Genomic DNA, 21711 nt, shown 5'->3' on the forward strand with positions numbered 1-21711 from the left:
GCACAAGCAAATTACCTCATACAAGAGGGTAAGCTTATATCCAATGCCTCCATTGAATGCGCACTTGATGTAGCAGACACTGCATCCAGAGCAATGAACACCAGTTTCCTCCTTAGACGTCACGCATGGCTACGCATTTCAGGATTTAAGAAAGAAGTGCAAACTACAATCTTAAATCGACCGTTCAATCAACAACAATTGTTTGGTCCAGAGGTAGACACAGCACTTGAAAAAATGAAGAAAGACACTCAAACAGCAAAGTCTATGGGAGCTCTGCGATCCACCCAAGCACGAGGCTCTTTTCATTGCTCCTACTACAGAGGTGCCAAACAAGCCGGAGCAGACAATTCAGCTTCCTTTAAAGCCAATACACAAACATCCTCCACTAGAGAAGACTTTAGAGGAGGCTACAGAGGCAACAACAACAAGGGAAGAGGTAGAGGAAATAACAATAATCTAACCCCTCCCAACACAAAACAGTGACTTTCTTCTGCTCCCCCAACAGCATTCCACTCCTGTAGGGGGCATACTAACACAGTTCCTACCTGTCTGGAATTCCATCACAACAGACGGGTGGGTAAGACAAATTATCCAGTATGGTTACTGCCTAGAGCTTACAGCTACCCCTCCACATATTCCACCCAGACAGCGTCCAATGTCCACAGAACATCTAACGCTGCTCCAACAAGAAGTTTCTCTCATTACGGCAAAAAGATGCAATAGAGCTAGTTCCGTTGCAACATCAAGGAACCGGGGTTTACTCACTCTATTTCCTAAGACCCAAAAAGGACGGAACACTAAGACCAATTCTCGACCGAAGGCCTCTCAGTGTATACACTCAGATCATTTTCACTTTACAACAACTGCTCCCATTGTTGCAACAAGGCGATTTCCTAACCACACTAGACCTCAGACGCCTACTTCCACATTCCCATACATCCTTCTCACAGGAAGTATCTCAGATTTGTACTTGAAGGACAACATTATCAGTTCAAATTCATTCCATTCGGGTTCACAACTGTACCACAAGTGTTTATAAAGTGCCTAGCAGTAGTAGCAGCACATCTCGGACCGATCAACAAAAGGTGCTTCACATCAATCACCTAGCGCTGCTAGCAGTATTCCTAGCACTAAAATCATTCCAAGTACATGTACGGAACAAAGCTGTCTAATTCCGGACGGACAACATGACAGCCATGTACTTTATTCAAAAACACGGAGGCACACATTCCCTGCAACTGTCCTAGCTCGCACAGAACATTTGGAGATGGGCCATTCCACAAAAGGTATATCTGCTTGCAGAACACCTTCCAGGAGTTCACAATCAGATAGCAGATCTGTTAAGTCGACAGACACAACAAATTCACGAATGGGAACTACATCTGAAAGTTCTTCTACCATTCTTTCACAAGTGGGGTCATCCAGACATAGATCTGTTCGCCACACACGAAATCGCAAAATGCCCAAACTTTGCCGCCAGGTTTCCACACCTGCTGTCCAAGGGCAATGCGATATGGATGAACTGGTCAGGCAGACTTGCGTACGCTTTTCCGCCAATACCACTAGTAGTACGCAAGCTGAGACAACAATCTCTCAAATTGATCGTGGTAGCTCCCACATGGGCACACAACCATGGTTCACCACACTGCTAGAACTCTCTCTAGTTCCACACCAAAGACTGTCTGACACCATCCATGCTAACGCAGAACCATGGAGACATCAGACCTCCAGATCCAAGTCAACTGAATCTTGTAATCTGGCTCCTGAAGCCTTAGTTTGGTTACCTTAACCTGCCGAAAGACTGTATGAATATTATTAAAGAAGCCAGAAGACCTACTACTAGAGCTTGCTATACTGCAAAATGGAAGAGATTTGCCATTAACTGCACTAATAATCAAATTGATCCTCTAGATGCTTCCATCCAGAATATCATCTGTTACCTTGTTCATTTACAAAGATGTAATCTAGCATATTCATCTATACGTTTACATCTTACAGCCATTGCAGCATATCTTCAAAATAGACCACATATGTCATTATTTAAAGTTCCAGCAATCAAAGCTTTCATGGAAGGATTAAAACTAATCATTCCTCCTAGGTTACCATCCTCTCCAGTATGGAACCTAAACATTGTTCTTACCATGCTCATGGGCCCCCCTTTGAACCTTTACATAAGTGTGAACTGCAATTCCTTACATGGAAAACAGCTTTCCTTATTGCTACTACCTCTGTTAGAGTTAGTGAGATTCAAGCTTTCGCTATACAAGAACCATTTTTACAATTACACCGTAACATGGTGGTTCTACGAACTAATCCCAAGTTCCTTCCAAAAGTAATTACTCCTTTTCATCTAAATCAATTACTAGAGTTGCCAGTGTTTTTTCAAAACCCAGACTCTGTAGCAGAAAGAGCTCTACACACACTAGATGTAAAAAGAGCTCTTCTCTATTACATTGCATAACTGTTTGTAGCTTTATCTCCACCGCATAAAGGCAACCCCAACTCTAAAGCTGGAATTGCAAGGTGGATTGTAAAATGTATACAAATATGCTATCGCAAAGCGTCCATTAACAGTTCCTCCTACAGCGCACTCCACACGCAAACTAGGAGCCTCCATGGCTTTCTTAGGGAACATTCCCCTAGAAGACATCTGCAAGGCAGCATCATGGTCTACAAATCACACCTTCACTAAGCATTACTGTGTTGATTTGCAAGCCAAGCAGCATGCTGTAGTAGGCCAAGCTGTCCTCAAAACTCTTTCAAACTATTGAAACCGATACAGGTGACCACCGCTAGGGGAGACACTGCTGTACAATCGATGCACAGTGTGAGATCTGCAGCTTATATGCCTCGAACGGAAAATGCTAGTTACCAGTATGCATCTGTTCTTAGCATGTAGAGCTGCAGAGTCTCACACGCCCACCTGCCTCCCCGGGGCCTGTATCTGTTCCAGTTCTTTCTTAATTAGATAAACACACATGGACATCCCTTTTTTCTATTTCTACTAACTCCATCATTTCCCATCATGGCGAAAAACAATCCAAGGATGGATTCGATGCCCATGCGCACTATCGTCCAAGGGAGGAGTCACCTATCTCGTGACTACACAGACTTGTTCCAAGATGACTACAACATGCAATCATCGGAGCCCAACACCAGGTGGCGATCTAATGCACAGTGTGAGACTCTGCAGCTCTACATGCCAAGAACAGATGCATACTGGTAAGTTTTCTTTATCCCATATTCCCCCTCCCCCATCCGCTTAAAAGGAGTGCTATTGCACATTTATTTTCTTGATAGTAAGCGATCCAAATTAGATTGGTAACTACAGTGGAGAAAGTGTCTGGGGAATTATTTCGGCTTAGACAGCACATATGCTGTCTCTTAGAGACATGTTTGCAATCAGTGGGCTTACAGCCTGCTCATATCTTACCATTTGGTTTGCTTAAACGGTGCTCTTGTATCCTTTGCTTCTGTTTGTCATCGCATGCATGCGTCTGCCTTTTCGTGTGTTTGGCCCTCCCCATTGAGTATGGACCAAGAACTTGTGTCCTTACACTGCTCCGTTTTTTGGGGTTACTTTATTTGTGTTTAGACACTTTTTATGAGTGCTAGTGTCTTTTTTAGGTCGAGCTGACCTAGCTTTCAATGCGAAAGCATTGAAAGCTGTCAGCAAGACAACTAATGTTGCCCGTATTTGGGAATGTGGACAGCTAAGTGCCACACGCTTTTTCTTGCCGAGATTGTACCTCGTGAGCGCGCACGTCGCCGTGCCTCATATTCCCATGCACAAAGAAAGCCTCACTCATGCATGCGCACATACACAGCCATACACACACTGCATACACACACGCACCCCCCCTTAAACAGACACACGCGCACACAGACAGACAGACGCACGCACAGACACACTCAAACAGACACACGCGCGTACACCCCACCCCCACCCCCACTCACCCCTCCTCTCCCTCAACACACTCACCGGTTCTGGCGGTGCTCGGCGGCGGTTCTGCCTCTCGGGCGGCGGTAGCGCTTTGCGGGGCTCTCTCACCACATGAGAGCCCCGCCTTCCCCATGCGCCCGGCCGCTCTTCACCCGGTCCCCCATCTTGGGACCGGGACTCAATCAGGAGCCTTCGTGGCTCCTCGGGCAGCTCTCTCGCCGCGATGGGGCAGGACTTCCGGTTGGGGCCGCGATGGCATTGGCCGGCTGGCCAACCGCTTCCGGGTCGGCTTTGATTGTCCCGCTGCTGTAGAGTTTTGCGGTGGAGACTTTCTCGAGCAGGCGAGGGACCCTAAACCGGCAGAGGAGATTCCGCCGCCTACCGGCAGGTAGGGGCACTGATACCAGGCGGGTCAGGGCAGATTCAGTGTGGCGTTGTGAACGCTTAAGTATTGGTGATTCTTTCCCACTGGCTCATTCTCTCCGCTGGCTGCTTGGCCTGCGTGTGGTGTGTGACACTCTGACGCGCTACCACACCTTCCCCGCCACATTAGCTTGCCTCGTTTCTCAGGGGATTCCGAACATGGTGCGGCGTTACTCTCCTCTTCTCCGAGGGCTCAGTATGCACGACGGGCAACCTCTTTACTGCCAAGCGGGGGCTACCGGAGGCCTTGCAGGGTCACACCGCGGGTCGCTGCAAACGAGGGAGAGGGAGCGGTGCTTGAGGACCTGTTGCTGCCTGTCTTTTCAACGTGCAGGTAGGGTGTCAGCAGGCGGGGGCGGCCGGCCGGAGCGCTTCTGGCTAAGTCTTGCTAGGAGGCTGTGGGAGTGCAGGGGCTGTCGGTGCTGGCACTCATGTGCTTCATGATTTTTCGTGCGCCTCGTGGTGTGCAGGGTCCTGGCTTTCCGGTTGGCGGTAAGTTTCCCTTAGCACCGGATGGCAGGGTGATGCAGGCGGTGTCTGTCTGGGCTTGCCGGGCTGGTGCTGGCTCAGTCTTCCTGCTGGCAGAGAGCTTTGCTCACACTGTATGCGGGCTGAAAAGCACCACTCACGATGCTATTCACCATTGTCCGTCAGGCAGGTGAACAGCATGCCTCATCTCTGGGAGCCAGCCTTCAGTGATCATCAGCTCCCACCGATAGCCCTCCTGCCCTTGCAGACTCGCCCTCCTATTTCCCCTGACTGGTGGCCGTCGATAGCACAGCTTGTGTGGGAAATGATAGAAACGGACTAGTCCTTCACGTTAAGGAATTTTGGCAGCTCATTCCAGCAGGCACGCGGGGCAGACCTGCCTCGTCACCACTGTGGTGTCTTGGGCCACTAGGCCCACATGCTCGGCAAGTAACCACTCAGACACGGTAGTAGGTACTAGAACTGGCCCCCTTTTATTCTGACTGGTGACGCCTGTGGTGGGTGAATGTTCAGAGGGAGTGAAACACTAGAATGTATCCAGCCGGATACTACAGTTTTCACCTTCCGAAAGGACACATTTTTTTCGTGGCTAGGTCTGACCTAACCAGCTTGGAGCCCACCAGCAGATATTTGAAAGCTCTAGATCTTTGAGAATAATGACACACAGCCTTATGGATTTTTCAGAAAATCCTCCCTTGATACATTTCTTGCGACAAACAAAAGGTCACTGGGTTTGACATTGGACTCGCCCTCGCCTTCCTCATTGGTCCGACAGATGAATGTGCAGGCGAGCTGCGCCTGATGCGGTGCCCCGCAGCCTTCCACGGTAAAGCTGCCAATTTACGGAAAGGCTTTGGGTGCCTCTGTGGGTGAGAGCGCGAGCTGAGGTGTTATTGAAACGCTACACAACACTTTCCTTTCACATTCTATGGTGACACGCCTGGCTTACCGCTAAAGCCACAGTGTAAACCCTGTGAAGAGTGAACCTGCTATCCCCGCGTCTGGGGAATTAAAGGCAAAGTACAACAAGCAGTGGCAAAGCCAATAGGTCTCACCTACGTGAGGATTTGGCTTTTTTGATGCTTGTGGCTAGGTTGCTGCTGTGCAGCACCAGCATGGCTAAAAATTAAAAAACTATGGCACGAACAATGATCGCTGCATCATAGCACTTTTAAGGTTGAAATCTACCATACAGTGCAGCTGTCTGGTTACGACATCTTGCACACACACAACCCCCCACACACACACACACAACCCACACCACACAAACCCCCACACACACAACCACAACCCCACACACACACACACACACACACACAACCCCCCACACCATACAGCCCCCCACACCATACAGCCCCCCACACCATACAGCCCCCCACACCATACAGCCCCCCACACCATACAGCCCCCCACACCATACAGCCCCCCACACCATACAGCCCCCCACACCATACAGCCCCCCACACCATACAGCCCCCCACACCATACAGCCCCCCAACCACACAGCCCCCCACACCACACAGCCCCCCACACCACACAGCCCCCCACACCACACAGCCCCCCACACCACACAGCCCCCCACACCACACAGCCCCCCACACCACACAGCCCCCCACACCACACAGCCCCCCACACCACACAGCCCCCCACACCACACAGCCCCCACACCACACAACCCCCCACACACAACCCCCCCCACACACACACACCCCCACACACACACCCACACACCTGCAAAAAAAACACTCAGAACCCTACAGCCCCCCACACAGAACCGCACACACAACCCCCCACGCACAACCCCCCACGCACAACCCCCCACGCACAACCCCCCACGCACAACCCCCCACGCACAACCCCCCACGCACACAACCACACACCAGGATAGCATAGCATAGCAAAACAAAACATAGCAAAACATAGCAAAACAAAACATAGCAAAACAAAACATAGCATCACAAAACATAGCATCACAAAACATAGCATCACAAAACATAGCATCACAAAACATAGCATCACAAAGCATAGCATAGCATCACAAAGCATAGCATAGCATCACAAAGCATAGCATAGCATCACAAAACATAGCATAGCATCACAAAACATAGCATAGCATCACAAAACACAGCATAGCATCACAAAACACAGCATTGTATCACAAAACACAGCATAACAAAACAACATATAGCATAGCAAAACATAGTATAACAAAACAACATATAGCATAGCAAAACATAGTATAACAAAACATAGCATTGCATAACTAATCATAGCATAACAAAACATAGCATAGAACAAAGCACAGCATAATAAAACACAACAAAACAGCATAGCATAACAAAGCATAGCATAGCATAACAAAACATAGCATAACTAAGCATAGCATAGAATAACAAAACATAGTATAGCATAGCAAAACACAACGAAGCATAACAAAGCATAGGATAGCAAAACAAAGCATACAGCATCACTCGGGGGCACCACAGCATCACTCGGGGACACCACAGCATCAATCTGTGCAACCATTCAACTGGTTCAAATATGTTCTCTCAATGTTACAAATGTCACAAAAAGGTGTTAATATTTCACTTCTGTTCTTGGATTTTCGTCACAATAAAATACACTGAACATAATCTTCACAAGTTATCTACAAAAGTTTAAGATATTGCCATTATAAATTACAATAACTTTTATTTAAGTATTAATTATTTAAAAAAAATAAAAGCCATTGTTATTTGTAAGATCAATACATGCAAGTCAAATAAATACAACGCATATTGCATTACAAATGCTATAGGTGTCACATTTGCCAAAGTTATAACTATTGGCATTGTAAATGACAAAGCTATTTCGCTATTTTCAAAACCAACACATAAATAAAACATTTGTCATTTACAATACCAGTAGCTCAAACTTTCCAAATGCGAGACCTATTGCATTGCAAATGCTTGTTCTATGTATTTATTCATTACATTTTACATAATACCGAACAAGAAGAAACACAAAAGAACAAATCTGAAAAACGTAAACACACAAGGTTATTTCGTTTGCCCTTCACAAGGCATCAATAGGAAAACATCCTTTACAATGCGGTTTAGGGCGTTATGAATACAGGCAGTGTTGAATTATAGTCCAAAGAGGGAGGGTATGACAGAATAAAGGAGAGCAAAAAAAAAACAAAGCATGGCTTAAGAGGAAAAATGCGTGTCCAAGCAAAGAGCACTACATCATGCAGGATGGCCCCTACATTGCAGAAGTGGAACTGGACAAGAAGGGAGTCCTGTGATTCTGGGCAAATCACTTAATCTCCCCGTGCCTAAAAATGAATGTGTGTCCGTCTTCATGTAACGTAACTGGTGCTATGTAAAGCGCTCTGATACCTGATTCGGTTCGGGTCTAGTTCGCGCTATATAAAACTGCAAAAAAAAAGAAAGTGCCATATTTGTGCATGGTTGCCTCCACTTTTTAGGTCTCGCCTGCTAATGCGCTTGCGCATTGCTGGCGAGAAATGTAGGGGCTTATCCAGAGCTTAACCAAACTGGCGATTTCATGCAGTGCCCGTGAAAAGCGCGTGCACGCATCAAAGCCACCAGCCTCCCTCCCACAGGCATCCCCCAGCGTGCGCCTCAGGCATTTCTCCTCCCCTAATTATTCACGGCCGGCCGGACGTACTTTCACTTTCACGGCCACCACGCCGTGTCTCGTTTTAATGTAACTTTTTTTTTAAACTTGTTTCTCAAGCCGCCCGGCACCCCGCGCTTCAGCAGTGGCGGCCGTACACACCACTTGCGGGACACTGCTTGAGCAATTTTTGTAGCTTGCTTTTCAGAAAGCTTGTATACATAAGACACTTTCAATTGAAATGCAAGATGGTCCCCTCTTGATTGGGAACACATGAAAGCAGATTTAATAACTTCCAGACCAAAAGCTGCAAGCTATAACATTTTTTCCCAAATGAAAACTGACCCACCGGCGGCCTTGTACAAGGGGCATTCTTACGCGGTGGATGCTCAAAGCGGTTCTCTCATCTGCAGGAGTCATAGAAATAAATCTCCAGCTGATACCAAATTGCCTCCCCTAGCAGCTGTGTCTGAAGTCCCTGTGGGGGAGGGTGGGGGCAGCGTGCTAGAGCCATTGCTGATAACATCTCCATGTGGTGGGAGAGAGGCGCCCATGCAGAGGAGGGTTGTGGGGGGCTGTAAACTTTTCCTTTGTTCCCTGCACATTCAAATGAAAGACAAACCTCTGCTGTGGAGTCTGCAGCCTCTGACCCTCCCGCAGACGGTAAACTGGGAAGGCATATCCTCAGCTTCACATCCATCCAGCCACCTGTGCACTAACTCACCGAGCTATCCCCCGTCTCCAGAGACATCCACCCACCTGTGCAGTAACCTACTGAGCTAACCCCGTCTCCAGAGACATCCACCCCCCTGTGCATTAACCTAATGAGCTAACCCCCGTCTCCAGAGACATCCACCCCCCTGTGCATTAACCTAACTAGCTATCCACGTCTCCAGAGACATCCAACTGCCCTGTGCACTAACCTACCGGGCTTCCTACCCCCCACCCGTATCCGCATCTATCTGCTCGTCTCCCGAAACACCCACTAACCGCCTATTTATTTAATACACTTTTACATGGGGCAAACCTTACCCAAAGGTGTCAGCGCTTTCCAAGAGAACGAAGTATACCTGTGTTGGAATTTACATATTAAAAAGTTACAGATCCTAGCCAACACATCCTTCTGCCCATAAAGTTCAGTAACCGTATCGTGCTCCGACCGTGTCCCTCGCCCAAAGGCTGGCACAGTAGACTGGGAAGGCAGTTGCATATCCTCAGCTTCACATCCATCCAGCCACTTGTGCACTAACCCACCTAGCTATCCCCCGTCTCCAGAGACATCCACCCACCTGTGCAGTAACCTACCGAGCTAACCCCTGTCTCCAGAGACATCCACCCCCCTGTGCATTAACCTAACTAGCTATCCACGTCTCCAGAGACATCCAACTGCCCTGTGCACTAACCTACCGGGCTTCCTACCCCCCCCCCACCCGTATCCGCATCTATCTGCTCATCTCTCGAAACACCCACTGACCGCCTATTTATTTAATACACTTTTACATAGGGCAAACCTTACCCGAAGGTGTCAGCGCTTTCCAAGAGAACGAAGTATACCTGTGAGGGAATTTACATATTAAAAAGTTACAGATCCTAGCCAACACATCCTTCTGCCCACAAAGTTCAGTAACTGTATCGTGCTCCGACCGTGTCCCTTGCCCAAAGGCTGGCACACACATGGGGCCCCAGAGAGAGGCCATGGCCCCTATGGTTGGCCCACATGACGTGAATCACACTGTCCGACCATGGTGTACACGTACATACCCCATCTAAGGTAAGCTTTTATGACAGACTTTCTCCTGACACTCGTCAAGCCAGGATTTCGATGTGCATGCTGATACTTGTTGTTTTTTGCACCATGATTTTCTAAAAAGTCAAACTTCCACCAGTATTTGAATTCCTGACATACAACAGTGCATTTTTTATTTAATTGAAAATCATTCATCTCAATGCGCTACCTTTCTTTCTTTTGCTACATGGATTGGCCGCCCTTCCAAGCCTACAAAGCAGTGTATAAAAAGATTACAAATGAAAATATATAAGAAAACGTAAACACTTGCAGAGGTGCACAAGCCCACGTGGATGAATGTACAATGGGGTCCCCTCTACATGCTACTTTTGTGGGGAAGCAGCTCTCTTGTGATGTGAAAAAGACACCTATGCCTAATTTCATCTAGAACAACTCTTTCATTCTTCCACACCGGTAGAAGCTGGAAATCTCCTTCACAAATTCTGCTTTTGTTCAGCCAATCCCAGGGATGCCTTATTTTTCTTGCGCTTAATAATAATTTGCCTGTCCCAATTCTAAATAAGGATGGATAATACGCATAAACTACCCCCAGGCACTATGACCACTAGCTGCTTTAATTCTCTGTTAATTTTCTTATTCCCACACTCATCCGTGCATCTACCACACAACTCACATTTACTTGAGCATTCACTAAAAAAACACATTTATTCGCGCAAACACTCTTCAAATAAATATCAATAACACCATACAATACTTCCCTTACTCATGTTGCATATGCTGAAGGAACCGTACATTCACTTTGTCACACGAAGAAACTCACAAATGAAGCACTTTTTTATTTATAAACAGACAAAAACAGTAACGAAAGTTTACACACAATATTTATGATTTATTTTGATATGTTTACTTTCAGTATTAAAATTTACAACTGGCACCTTTTAACCCACTGCATTTTTTATGTGGCAAACATTCAGCTCACTGAGCCACCTTTCTTTCGTGCAAATAGGTGGATAGAAAAGTATCTTCCTTGTTCATTCGTTCAGGGCGCAGTGCCCTAGGCTCTACAACTAAAGTCATTGGTTACATTTGATTTTATATAGCTTTTGACAAGGTGCTACCCTTCCTAGCGTCCAACATAGCGTATAAAGAATAATAAGAAAAATATATATAATAAATGTAAACACTTGCAGAGGTGCGCAAGTGTGGACAGATGGACACTGTGATTCCCTCTACAGTCTACTTTAGCGGGGGAAGAACATGTCTTGTGATGATCATAACACTGAGGGCGTGAGCACGTTGTTTACAGGACTCACTTTCTCTGGGTAACCTTGGAAAAGCGCATCTACATACACCTCTGCTCATTCACAGGTTATATGTGAAGACCTAATAGAAATTACTCTGTATGGTACTCCACCATGCCCGTAACATAATCTTCACAAAAGTTATTTACAAAACTTTAAGCTATTGCTATTATAAATTACAAGAACTTTTATTTAAGTAATAATTATTAAAAAAAAATTAAAAGCCATTGTCATTTGTAATATCAATACATCTAAGTCACGTAAATACAACACATTGCATTACAAATGCTATAGGTGTCACATGTGCGAAAGTTATAAATGACGAAGCTATTAATTTAGCTATTTTGAAAACCAACACAAATACAAAATTTGTCATTTACAATACCAATAGATCAAACTTTCCTAATGCGAGACCTATTGCATTGCAAATGCTTGTTGCTAAACTACTTATCTGCTTTGACTGAGTGGGCCCTGGGTTCCTGTCAAACCGGTACCCAGGACCTATGTGTTTTCCCTAAAACTGCATTGAAAACAAAATCTAATTGGCACTCTTTGGCCACAGGTCAGTCCCTTGTAAATGGTACGACGGGTACCAAGGGCACTGTGGTCTGGGAAGGCCTGTAAGGGCTGCAGCACTTATTGTGCCATCCTTGGAGGCTCTGTACCTTCACCAACCCCCTGTTGAAGGCTGCATGTTTTGGTGCAGACCAAAGTAAAATTTGACATGGCACACATCCCTGTGTGCCATGCCTACAACCCACTGCCCTGGCATAGGTATGCCACCCCTCAAGCTGGGTGCACTGTACCAGTGGTGAGGGTACTGGTGCATGACCCCTGTACCCATACAGTGTCAAAGCCAATTCTTAGACATTTTAAGAGTATATGGTGCTGGGAGTTTGTCATTATGAATTCTCATGGGCACCATAATGGCTTTACTGAAAACTGGGAAGTTTGATATCAAACGTCTCAGCACATTAAACCCACACTGATACCAGTGTGATTTAATGAAAAACGCACTCAGAGAGCATCTTAAAGATGCCCCCCTGGAAAACAATCTAACACTAGTGGCCGGCTGAGTGGCTGCTCACCAGCTGCCGCCACCAGACATGCTTCTGGACCCCTGGGACTGCTCTCGGGGGTCTCGAACAATGCACGTCCTGGGACGAGGTGCAAAGCCTCCTCCTTCCAGTATGGGCAGGGTCCACGAAGGGGAAGCTTTATAAAGGCTTGCCACCTTTGTGAGCTACACCAGCCATTTTCTGCTTCCAGCCACTGGCCCCCACCGGTTTTGACCCTCACTCTGTAGGGGAGAATCAGCAGGAAAGCCAAGTGAGGACGGGAGGTGTGCCCATCTTTGCCAACTGTGAGAAATTGAGTTTCTGTTGCAGTACACCCAACTTTTTGCCTGATACCTGATGCACTTTTCCTTGCTGTGCCCTGGGTCCCTGCCAATCAGATACCCAAGGCCTGTGTTCCTTCCCTAAAAACTGTACTAAAGCCTAAACCCAATTGGCATCTCTGGCCACATGTCAGCCCCTAGTAAATGGTACCTTGGGTACCCAGGGCATTGTGACCAGCGAGTACCCCAACGGACTGCAGCACTTATTGTGCCACCCTTAGGGGCCCTGTACCCTGACACACACACTGCCTTTGCAGGCTGAGTGTCCTAGTGCAGAACTAAACAGAGTCGACATGGCACACATCCCTGTGTGCCATGCCCACAAACCCACTGCCCTGGCATAAATCAGCCACCCCCCTACCTGGGTGCCCTATGCCAGTGGTGTGGGCACAGGTGCATGAGCCCTGTGCCCCTACAGTACCCAGGGCCATTCCTGGGCACTGTAAGTGCAGTGACACCATTAAGAGTATATGGTGCTGGGAGGTTGTCATTACGAAATCCACAGCACCATAATGGCTACACTGAAAACTGAGAAGTCTGACAATTTTTATATCAAACTTCTCAGCTCCTTAAACCCACACTGATGCCAGTGTGGGATTTAATGTAAAATGCACTACAGAGGGCATCTTAGAGAAGCCTCTGAAACCTAACCTACAATCCACGTCTTGTCTGAGAGGTTGCCTAGGCTGCCACACAGCAGACCTGTTGCTGGACCCCTGGGTGGAGAGCACCCGCTCTCCTGGGCTTGCAACAATGCACATCCTGGGATGAGGTGCCAAGCCTCCTCCCCCAGGATGGGCAGGGGAAGCTTCAAAGGCATTCCGCCTTTGAGAGCTTGTCTAGACCTCCGCAACTGGCCCCCACCAGTTCTGACCCCCACTCTGGCGGGAAGACTGGCGGGAAATCCTACGTCAGAAAGGGGGGTGTGCCAGCCTGTGCCAACTCCACCCCTCAGGTGGGAGAGGCAAAGTGAAGCATGAACCCGGGCCCCGGCCCTCTTGAAGATGGGGAGCCCTGCCCAATCGCAGCTAGGCTCCTGCCCCCCCCCCCTCCCCCCCCCCCCCCCCCCACACAGGAGAGGAGCAGGCTAGGGGGTGTACCCACCCCAGGACACGGACCCATTGGTCCCTGCCCTTGCCCTACCTGCAACACCCCTAAATTCAGTATTTAGGGGCACCCTGAACCTTTTTTCTACAGATCCAGATTACAAAACAAGAAAGAAGATAAACGGAACACGAAGACCTGCCGTGCAGCTGCTAAAAAGAGGAAGACATCAACTGATTTGTCCCCAGCCCTACCGGCCTGTCGACCCTCGAACCTGCTCCTGTTAAACCCCGGCATCTCAAGTGGTCAGCACCCTCAAAAACCCCGGAGGACCTGACTGCTTTGTGACTCTGACTACCTGGGTCTCCCACGAGCAGTGGTACTGCTCAAAGCAAGTAACAAGCCCTTGCATCAGCCCGGAACCGCAAACCCTACACACTCTGCACCCGCCAAGCCTGGCCTGTGCTGGAGGGAATCAAGACCCTGAGGGCGTCCCCCCGGCGTTTCTGACTAGGAATCCAGTGCCCAAGGGCCCTCCTCGACAACCCCGATGACGCCTGCAGCCTCAGGACAAAGGACCCCTCCGACCGCGACCAACAGGGGGTACGATTTCCCGACCTCAAAAGACCCCTGCACTCGGCACCCCACAGCCCCCTGTGCCCAACTCCTGGGTGCCTACCTATCATCCAAGATCCCAACTTACCCCTCGAAGTGTTGGTCGCCCCAGAAGATCCTCCGTCCCCGAGCCTGAAGCCTTTGTTCCCTTTTCAAGATATTCATTGAATAACATTGAGCGCCCGACGGCTCAAAAGCACCCTGCACCCAGCCGCCCGAGTGCCCCTGGAAGTGCAACCTTTGTCCTATCCTACTTTCCCGTTTGCCCTGAAAAAGTGACCAGGAGCCCAGCTCCCACAGCCGCGTGGCCTGCTAGCCAGCAGCCGCCAACCGAAGGCCCCCTGCCTCTCTTTGGATAACATTGGGCCTAACTACTTCTGCACCCGGCCGCCCCTGTGCCGCTGCGGGTGTACCAACTGTACCTACCTGACCCTGGGGACCACGGAGTCTATGCCCAGAACTTTAACTTCACCAGTCGAGTAGTCATCTGAAAACCGATGACTCACTTTCCTGCCATAGGACACCATTGACTGTTTGACTCGAAAAATATCGTGTGAAGTTTTGAAACTAAATATTCATCTAAAATCAGCCGAGTAATGAAGTCTGAAGTACTCACCTGTGATCATGAGAGAAGCCAGTACTGTACCTTTTAGCCAAGTACTGAACCGCTAAAGTAATCATAACCGCGTTTACTAGTAACCTGAATTTTCTCCATAGGAATCCATTGTCTGCTTTTCTATGAAATTTCTTCTGTCTACTTTCGAAAACTTGAAATATTCCTTCAAAATCGGACCTACTACTGAAACGTAATTACTTACCTGTCTTAAGTAGAGACCCCAGTGCTTGACCTAGGAGCCCAGTACTGGATTACAAAAGTAACGAGAACGTACTTTTTTTTTTAAACAGATTTTATTGACTGCATAGCAAACACACATTACGCAATGGTCTGACATCCAGAGACAATCACCAAACGAGAACGTACTTTAACTTTTAAAATACCTTTTTATTGTTTAAAAATCATTGCAATAACTAAAACGTTTTTACTAAACGTTTTCAGCTTAGACCCCAGGCCTGAATCTAGGATACAGTCCTGGAGTTACAAAAGTAATCGATAAAGTAATCTGCTGCATTTATATAGAAAAACCCATTGAGCTCAATGCTAAATTGTGTTTAGAATTGTGTTGCCTACTGCAACCATTGTACCTATTGTGTTTACAAAGTTTGCCTCTTCGCAAAGTAATTACATGAGAGTACTCATATCGAGAAAAGTATATTTTGATACCTGTTGGTTCTAAAAATAGAACAACTATATCTTGGGATATAAAAACAATTGGCCTAGAGTTCAGTTCTTGAGTGTGTGAAACCTTTTGCTGACTGAGTGTGTACAACAAATGCTTTACACTGTCCTCTGGTACTGCCTTACTGCTCGACCAAGTTACCAATTTAGAGAGTAAGGTCACACCTGACTTTAACCTCTGTTATACCTCTGGGGATTGTGGACTCTGTACACACGGTACCTTACTTTGGACCAGTACATATAGAGCCACTTTCTCACATCTCTCGATAAGAACTTTAAGGGAATGGCAAGTTGTAATTTGTATGACTTATGAAATTGCTGCAATTCATATATAAAACACTTTTCTGTAAAACTTTTAAAGGTACAGTCCTGTTGGTTTTGAAAAGAAACTACTGAAGGACAGCCATTATACAAGACCAATTGACTTACTGCCACAGAAGTTACGGGCTGCTTTGGTTGTGGCGTGGCCTTTTAAACCTCACAAGTGGATTGAAGCATGTGCTGCAAAAAGTCTGAAAATTCAATAAGAAAAACCTGAACAAACTTTAAAGTATGTTTCTAAATGGATCATTACAGAGACACTTACTTTTCAGTAAATCATAAATGTCTCCCTTGTTCCAGGATTTATTTGAAGTACATTATCTGCTTTATAAATTCATAAATGAGATTCTTTTCATTTTGCGGTGACTAATCTGGAAACCAGTTTGTAGAGTGCCGAAATTCCTGCAACAGACAATAGACCAATGGATGACAATAGACCAATGTCTTTGAGGAAAACAACAATTTATGCACAGCATTGCTGAAACACTTTCACATTTACTGTGCTGAAAGAGATTCATTCGTTACCAGGAGGGAAACCTCTTTTCTGTAACTTTTCTATTAATCTATTTACAGTTTCATGTATCGTGCACCAGACCTTAAAGGGCTTCAAAGCACTGAAAATAAATACATACATATGATATAAAAAATACTGTTATCAGGAAAATATTGACAAATAAAATGTAGTTGCACACAGGAATTTGTATTTATGTACTACCGATGCTGTGGTTGGGGGACAGGCGTTGATCAAGGAGCATGCAGGGAACAATCAAGCTATCAGAGTAAGAGGGAAGGATGTTGCAGTAGTATACAAGGGAGCTCTAAGGGCTGCAGCACCTATTGTGCCTCCCTTTGAGGCCCTGTACCTACGCCCCCCCCCGGCTGCATGTTTTGGTGCAGAACAAAGTTAAGAGTCGATATTGCCCACATCCCTGTGTGGCATGCCCACAACCCACTGCCCTTGCATAGGTAAGCCACCCCTCAAGCTGGGTGCACTATACCAGTGGTGAGGGTACAGGTGCACGAGACCTGTACCCCTACATTGTAAGTGCAGTAATGCCATAAAGAGTATATGATCTGGGAGTTTGTCATTACGAAGTCTACAGCACCATAATGGGTTTACTCTGCACCACTACACAACACTCAATGCCACTCCACTCTACAACATTCAACTCCACTTTGACATTCTACTCCACTCACCTCTATTCTTTCACTCGTACACTCTACTCCTTCCACAAGACGGCACTGTTCCACTCTGCCACTGAATGCCACTCCCCAATACTCCACTCAACTTCACTCTGCCACTCCACGACTCTATGCTACTTCATAACACTCAATTTTAGTCCTCTTTATTACACTCCACCTTACTAACTTTAAGCCATGCTGAACAGCAGCCACACTGGCGTACAACTTAGTTAAAACATGTTGGCAAAGTCAGTAGGTCTTGCATAGATGAGACTTATTGGCTTTGCCAATGCTTCTTTTCATTATTGCAAAAGTTTCTTTTCTAGGACCTCGGCAACCGCTCTCCCCTGAACTGATACATCTATTATTGGAACTTGTTTAAAGAACAGGAACCTGTATGCTTTAGTGTATTTTCCTGTGTTATTTTTGATTGGAAATGATGCCTGAGGAGCTTTGTCTCTGGGGTATTTTATTTGAAGGGTTATTATTTTGTTAATGCTGAGAAGGAGGTATACTTTTTTGGCTGTAATGAAGTTAGCCCAGAGAGCACGGACCTGCTTAAAACCACAAAACTAAGCATTTCTTAGTTGCAGCTACATCATTTTATTCCTAAAAGTAGGTGATATTAAACCTACGCAGAAAGAGTGCGGTTGTTGCTGCAAGGTGAAAGTTTTCTCTGCTCAAGGGAGCATGCATTAGAAAATTGTTCTGTTCTGGTGAAGCAGACTTAAAATGAATTCATTTGTATCACAGTTACTGACATTGGTACTTAATTCATTTCTCATACATTTCAGAAAACCGAAACTGGCCCCAGTCATCCAGTGTATTGAAGAAACAGTCGGTAAGTAATTAAATTAAGCCATTGTTAGGACATTCCAGCGTTCATGTATATGAAACTGCCAGCTAGTGCTGTTGCGCCGTATCAAAGATCTTAGTGCTTATGCTCTAGTTATGGAGCTGCAATGTTAAAAACCATGAAGTAAAATATTGCAAAATCTACAATGAAACACTGAGTAGTAAGAGGTTGTTTGTAATCCCGATTTGGGCTTTCATATGCATGTTTTGTAAATTCTGCAATCTGTTTTTGTCATTTTGTCTTCACTTACTGTACTTCTATAAAAGTATGTTTTCACAAATACCATACCAGTTCTTACCAATGTGAGGAGGTAAAAAAGCGAACATGGACAGAGTCTGTAAAGAGGCATGTAGATGGGGTTATACATTTTAATTCTATGTCCGGACTGGAGGCGAGGATTATGCCAGTCTTTCTCCACTTTATTGGCAATAGCAGCCTTAAGATTAACAGAGACTACCTTTCCCATGAACCAAAGGGAAAATAGTGAAGAAAAACAACACATGGTAAAATCCAATCAGTGACAGGGAGACAGTGACCAATCAGTGCATCTCAGTCCAATACATAGTCTATTGTTGGTGTCCCCTCTTCCTTCGCTGCAACGCAGCCAGATAAGTGCTATTCAGTTCCTTTCAACTGTTTAGTGCTTAGATTGTTGTATTTAACCCTCATGTTTTAGACATTGCATAGCACAATTGTGCTTCATTCGAAACCTTTATTGTTGCCGCTTTAATGCGCTTTCAATTTGAATGTCGGATGCTGATTTTCATTGTGGTTCAACTGTGAATTACCCTTTTGTGTGTGTGTGCTGCGGTGTTTCTTTCTTGAATCGGGCCCGTGGGCTGCACTTACCTTGACTGTTGTCGTTGTGCCACGGGACGGTTTCCCGTCCCTACGCGTCACTCTGCTGGCCTGTGCTCCGCATTCCTCCCACGCCCTTGAGGGCGTCGGAGGCGGTGTCTAGGACGTCTCTTTCTTGAAATTCCTCCTCAGGCCATTCACTGAGCCTTCTGGTCTGAGGAGAACACCTTTGTTGGTCTGTAGACGGCAGCGACCAGAGTTTTCTCGCTGCTCGTCATTTACACATTTCCTTGCCCGATCCTGACGGGAACCCGACTCAGTATCCCTAATCGTGAACGCCTCCTGGAGGTCTTGTATTGGCTTGCTGGGGACAAGCCCCAGACCAGTTTGCTGCCCTTTGTTGGGGTGCCTGTGCTTCTGACATCCTTCGGCCAGTAGTTGTCCCCCAAGGCTAGAACCCTGATAAATTGTGGTCTCCTTGCCACCCTACCGATTGGCTGACACCCAACCCAAGGTGAGGCCATATCTACGGCCCGGTGGTTCTCCCCCATTATTGCAAGTATATATATTTTTTACTAATCTCTTATTCCTGGCGTATTTCCTGTACTCCTCACTTACAGCCATGGAGTATTCTGAAGAATACTAGGAGGAAGAAGACCCCCCCCTTGCTGATGTCTCTTGGGGGGTCGCCTTTTACGAGGCAGTTGACACCTCTATAGTTAGGACAGTGGATCAAGCCATCACACCCTTGGAAGATCGCCTCTCCTGACCAATAGAGCAGGCGTTTGAACGCCTGCAACGTCAGGTGGCACCAAATTTAAAGGCCCCAGCTGTCCCAGCCCAGGATTCTCTTGGCCCTTCGCCACCTAAACATCCATGGGAACCGGGTGTTGACGTGGATTCTTTTGAGTGCCTGAACAGGCAATTCTTGATAGCCCGTGCTACCTGCGGGGGAACCCCCCCCCATCCTGACCTGACCCCACAGCCTACTGTCCCTGCCCCACAGCCTACTGTCCCTGATGTTCAGGGGGACCCCGACCCCGGTCCTTCGAGACCCTGGCTTCCTACCCGCCCTTCGTAAGTCTCCCTACCCCCCTCAGACATGCTGGACCCCAATGACATTGTGCACCCACACTCTTCAGAGTGGACTCCGGCCGACAAGGTCGCCTCCTATGTAGCGTGACACATACGTCGCCCTTTAGAAAAAGAGGCCCGTAATTGCGTTAGGGCAGACTGCCCCCGTCTGTCTTTGGAGGGGAAGGTAGCCCTGACACCAGAGATTGATCCCCGTATGTCTACTTTCCTCCAGAAGTTTGTCCGAGATCCTACAAAAGGGATTGATCGTTCTCGGAGAGCGTGCCTGGACAAGCTCCTGGACGCTCTGGGCCCTATCACAAAGATTCTGGATATGGCCGAGGATGCCAAGGAATCGGGCTCTATTATTTCCCCTGAAGTTTTGTCTGGCTGGGCACAACGAATGGTTATTTTCTTGGGCAATGCCAAATGCGCCCTTTCCACTGAACATCGCCGGTCCCTCCTTATTAAGATTGATCCAAAGCTAGGGGAACTGGCGGACTCAGGCGGGCGCCGTGGCTCAGGGAGGCCTGTTTGTGAGCCTTTTGTTAAAGAGCTCCGGAAATTTGTGAACACTTTTACTTCATTGGACAGGGCCCAATCCACGATTAAGAAGGATCTTCCCCGTGTTTTTCGAGGGGCCGGCCGAGGCAGGGACCGCTCGGCCAGTCGCCAAACCCAGACCAACCAAAGCAGCTCCGGACCTTACCCGGATCCTTCCAAATTTGGAAACTTTTATCCCAAACGAGGAAGCCGTGGGAAAAGCAGGGGGCTACAGAGGAGGAGCAACCAATGCTAGTCCCGGTGAGTGTTACCCCTTTTTCCCTTCAAGAAATAGGGTGGGCGGTTGGCAAACTTTTACCAAGCTTGGTTGGCCATCACACAGGATGCCTGGGTGCTTCAGACTGTGAGGGGGTTTCATATAGAATTTGTGGGAAACCCAGGGGCCCCTCCCCGTCCCATCTAATTTTCAGCTCAAGATGCGGCCTTGGTGGACAAGGAGGTTGAGTCCCTCCTCCGCAAAGGCACCATGCCATCTCCCTTACTGCCCTTCATCCCAGAGGATTTTTGAGCAACGTCTTCTTGGTCGACAAAACAGACAGGGGCAAACGTCCAGTCATAAACCTGAGTGAGTTCAACGAATGGCTGGTTTACCACTGTTTCAAAATGGAGGGCATTCACCTCCTGCGGGATGTGCTTCGTCCCCTCGACGGTCCGCTTGGATCTCAAGGACGCCTATTAGGTGATTCCTATTTTTCCCACTCATCTGCAGTTCCTGCAGTTTGTCTGGCGTCACCATGTCTACGAGTTCGCAGCCCTCCCTTTCTTGCTTTCCTTGTTCCCCTGGTGCTTCACCAAGGTCTTGAGGCCAGTGGTGGAGTTTCTGCAGGCTCGGGGAGTGAGGATGATCGTCTATCTCGACGATCTTTTCCTGATGGCCGCCTGTCCCTGTCATCTGACGGAACATCTTCAAATGGTGGTGACACTGCTTCAGGGCGTCGGCTTCGTGATAAACTAGCAGAAGTCACTGTTACAGCCAGCCCAGGCCGTTATGTTCTTGGAGTTAGTCATCGACTCCACCACGTTTTTTCTGAGCTTCC

At 47.2% G+C, this 21711-nt stretch overlaps 1 protein-coding gene across 1 annotated transcript in view; it reads left to right on the top strand.

Annotated features, from left to right (window-relative positions):
* The window catches only part of LOC144829050 (uncharacterized), a 491023-nt gene that overhangs the window by 194814 nt on the left and 274498 nt on the right, over positions 1-21711 (top strand). Inside the window, exon 14 of the mRNA XM_078687792.1 lies at positions 18177-18223. Coding sequence (XP_078543918.1) covers positions 18177-18223 — 47 coding nt within the window. The remainder of the gene's footprint in view (positions 1-18176; positions 18224-21711) is intronic.

The sequence above is a fragment of the Lissotriton helveticus genome, chromosome 4_1 (assembly GCF_964261635.1).
Source record: "Lissotriton helveticus chromosome 4_1, aLisHel1.1, whole genome shotgun sequence".
NCBI lineage: Eukaryota > Metazoa > Chordata > Amphibia > Caudata > Salamandridae > Lissotriton > Lissotriton helveticus.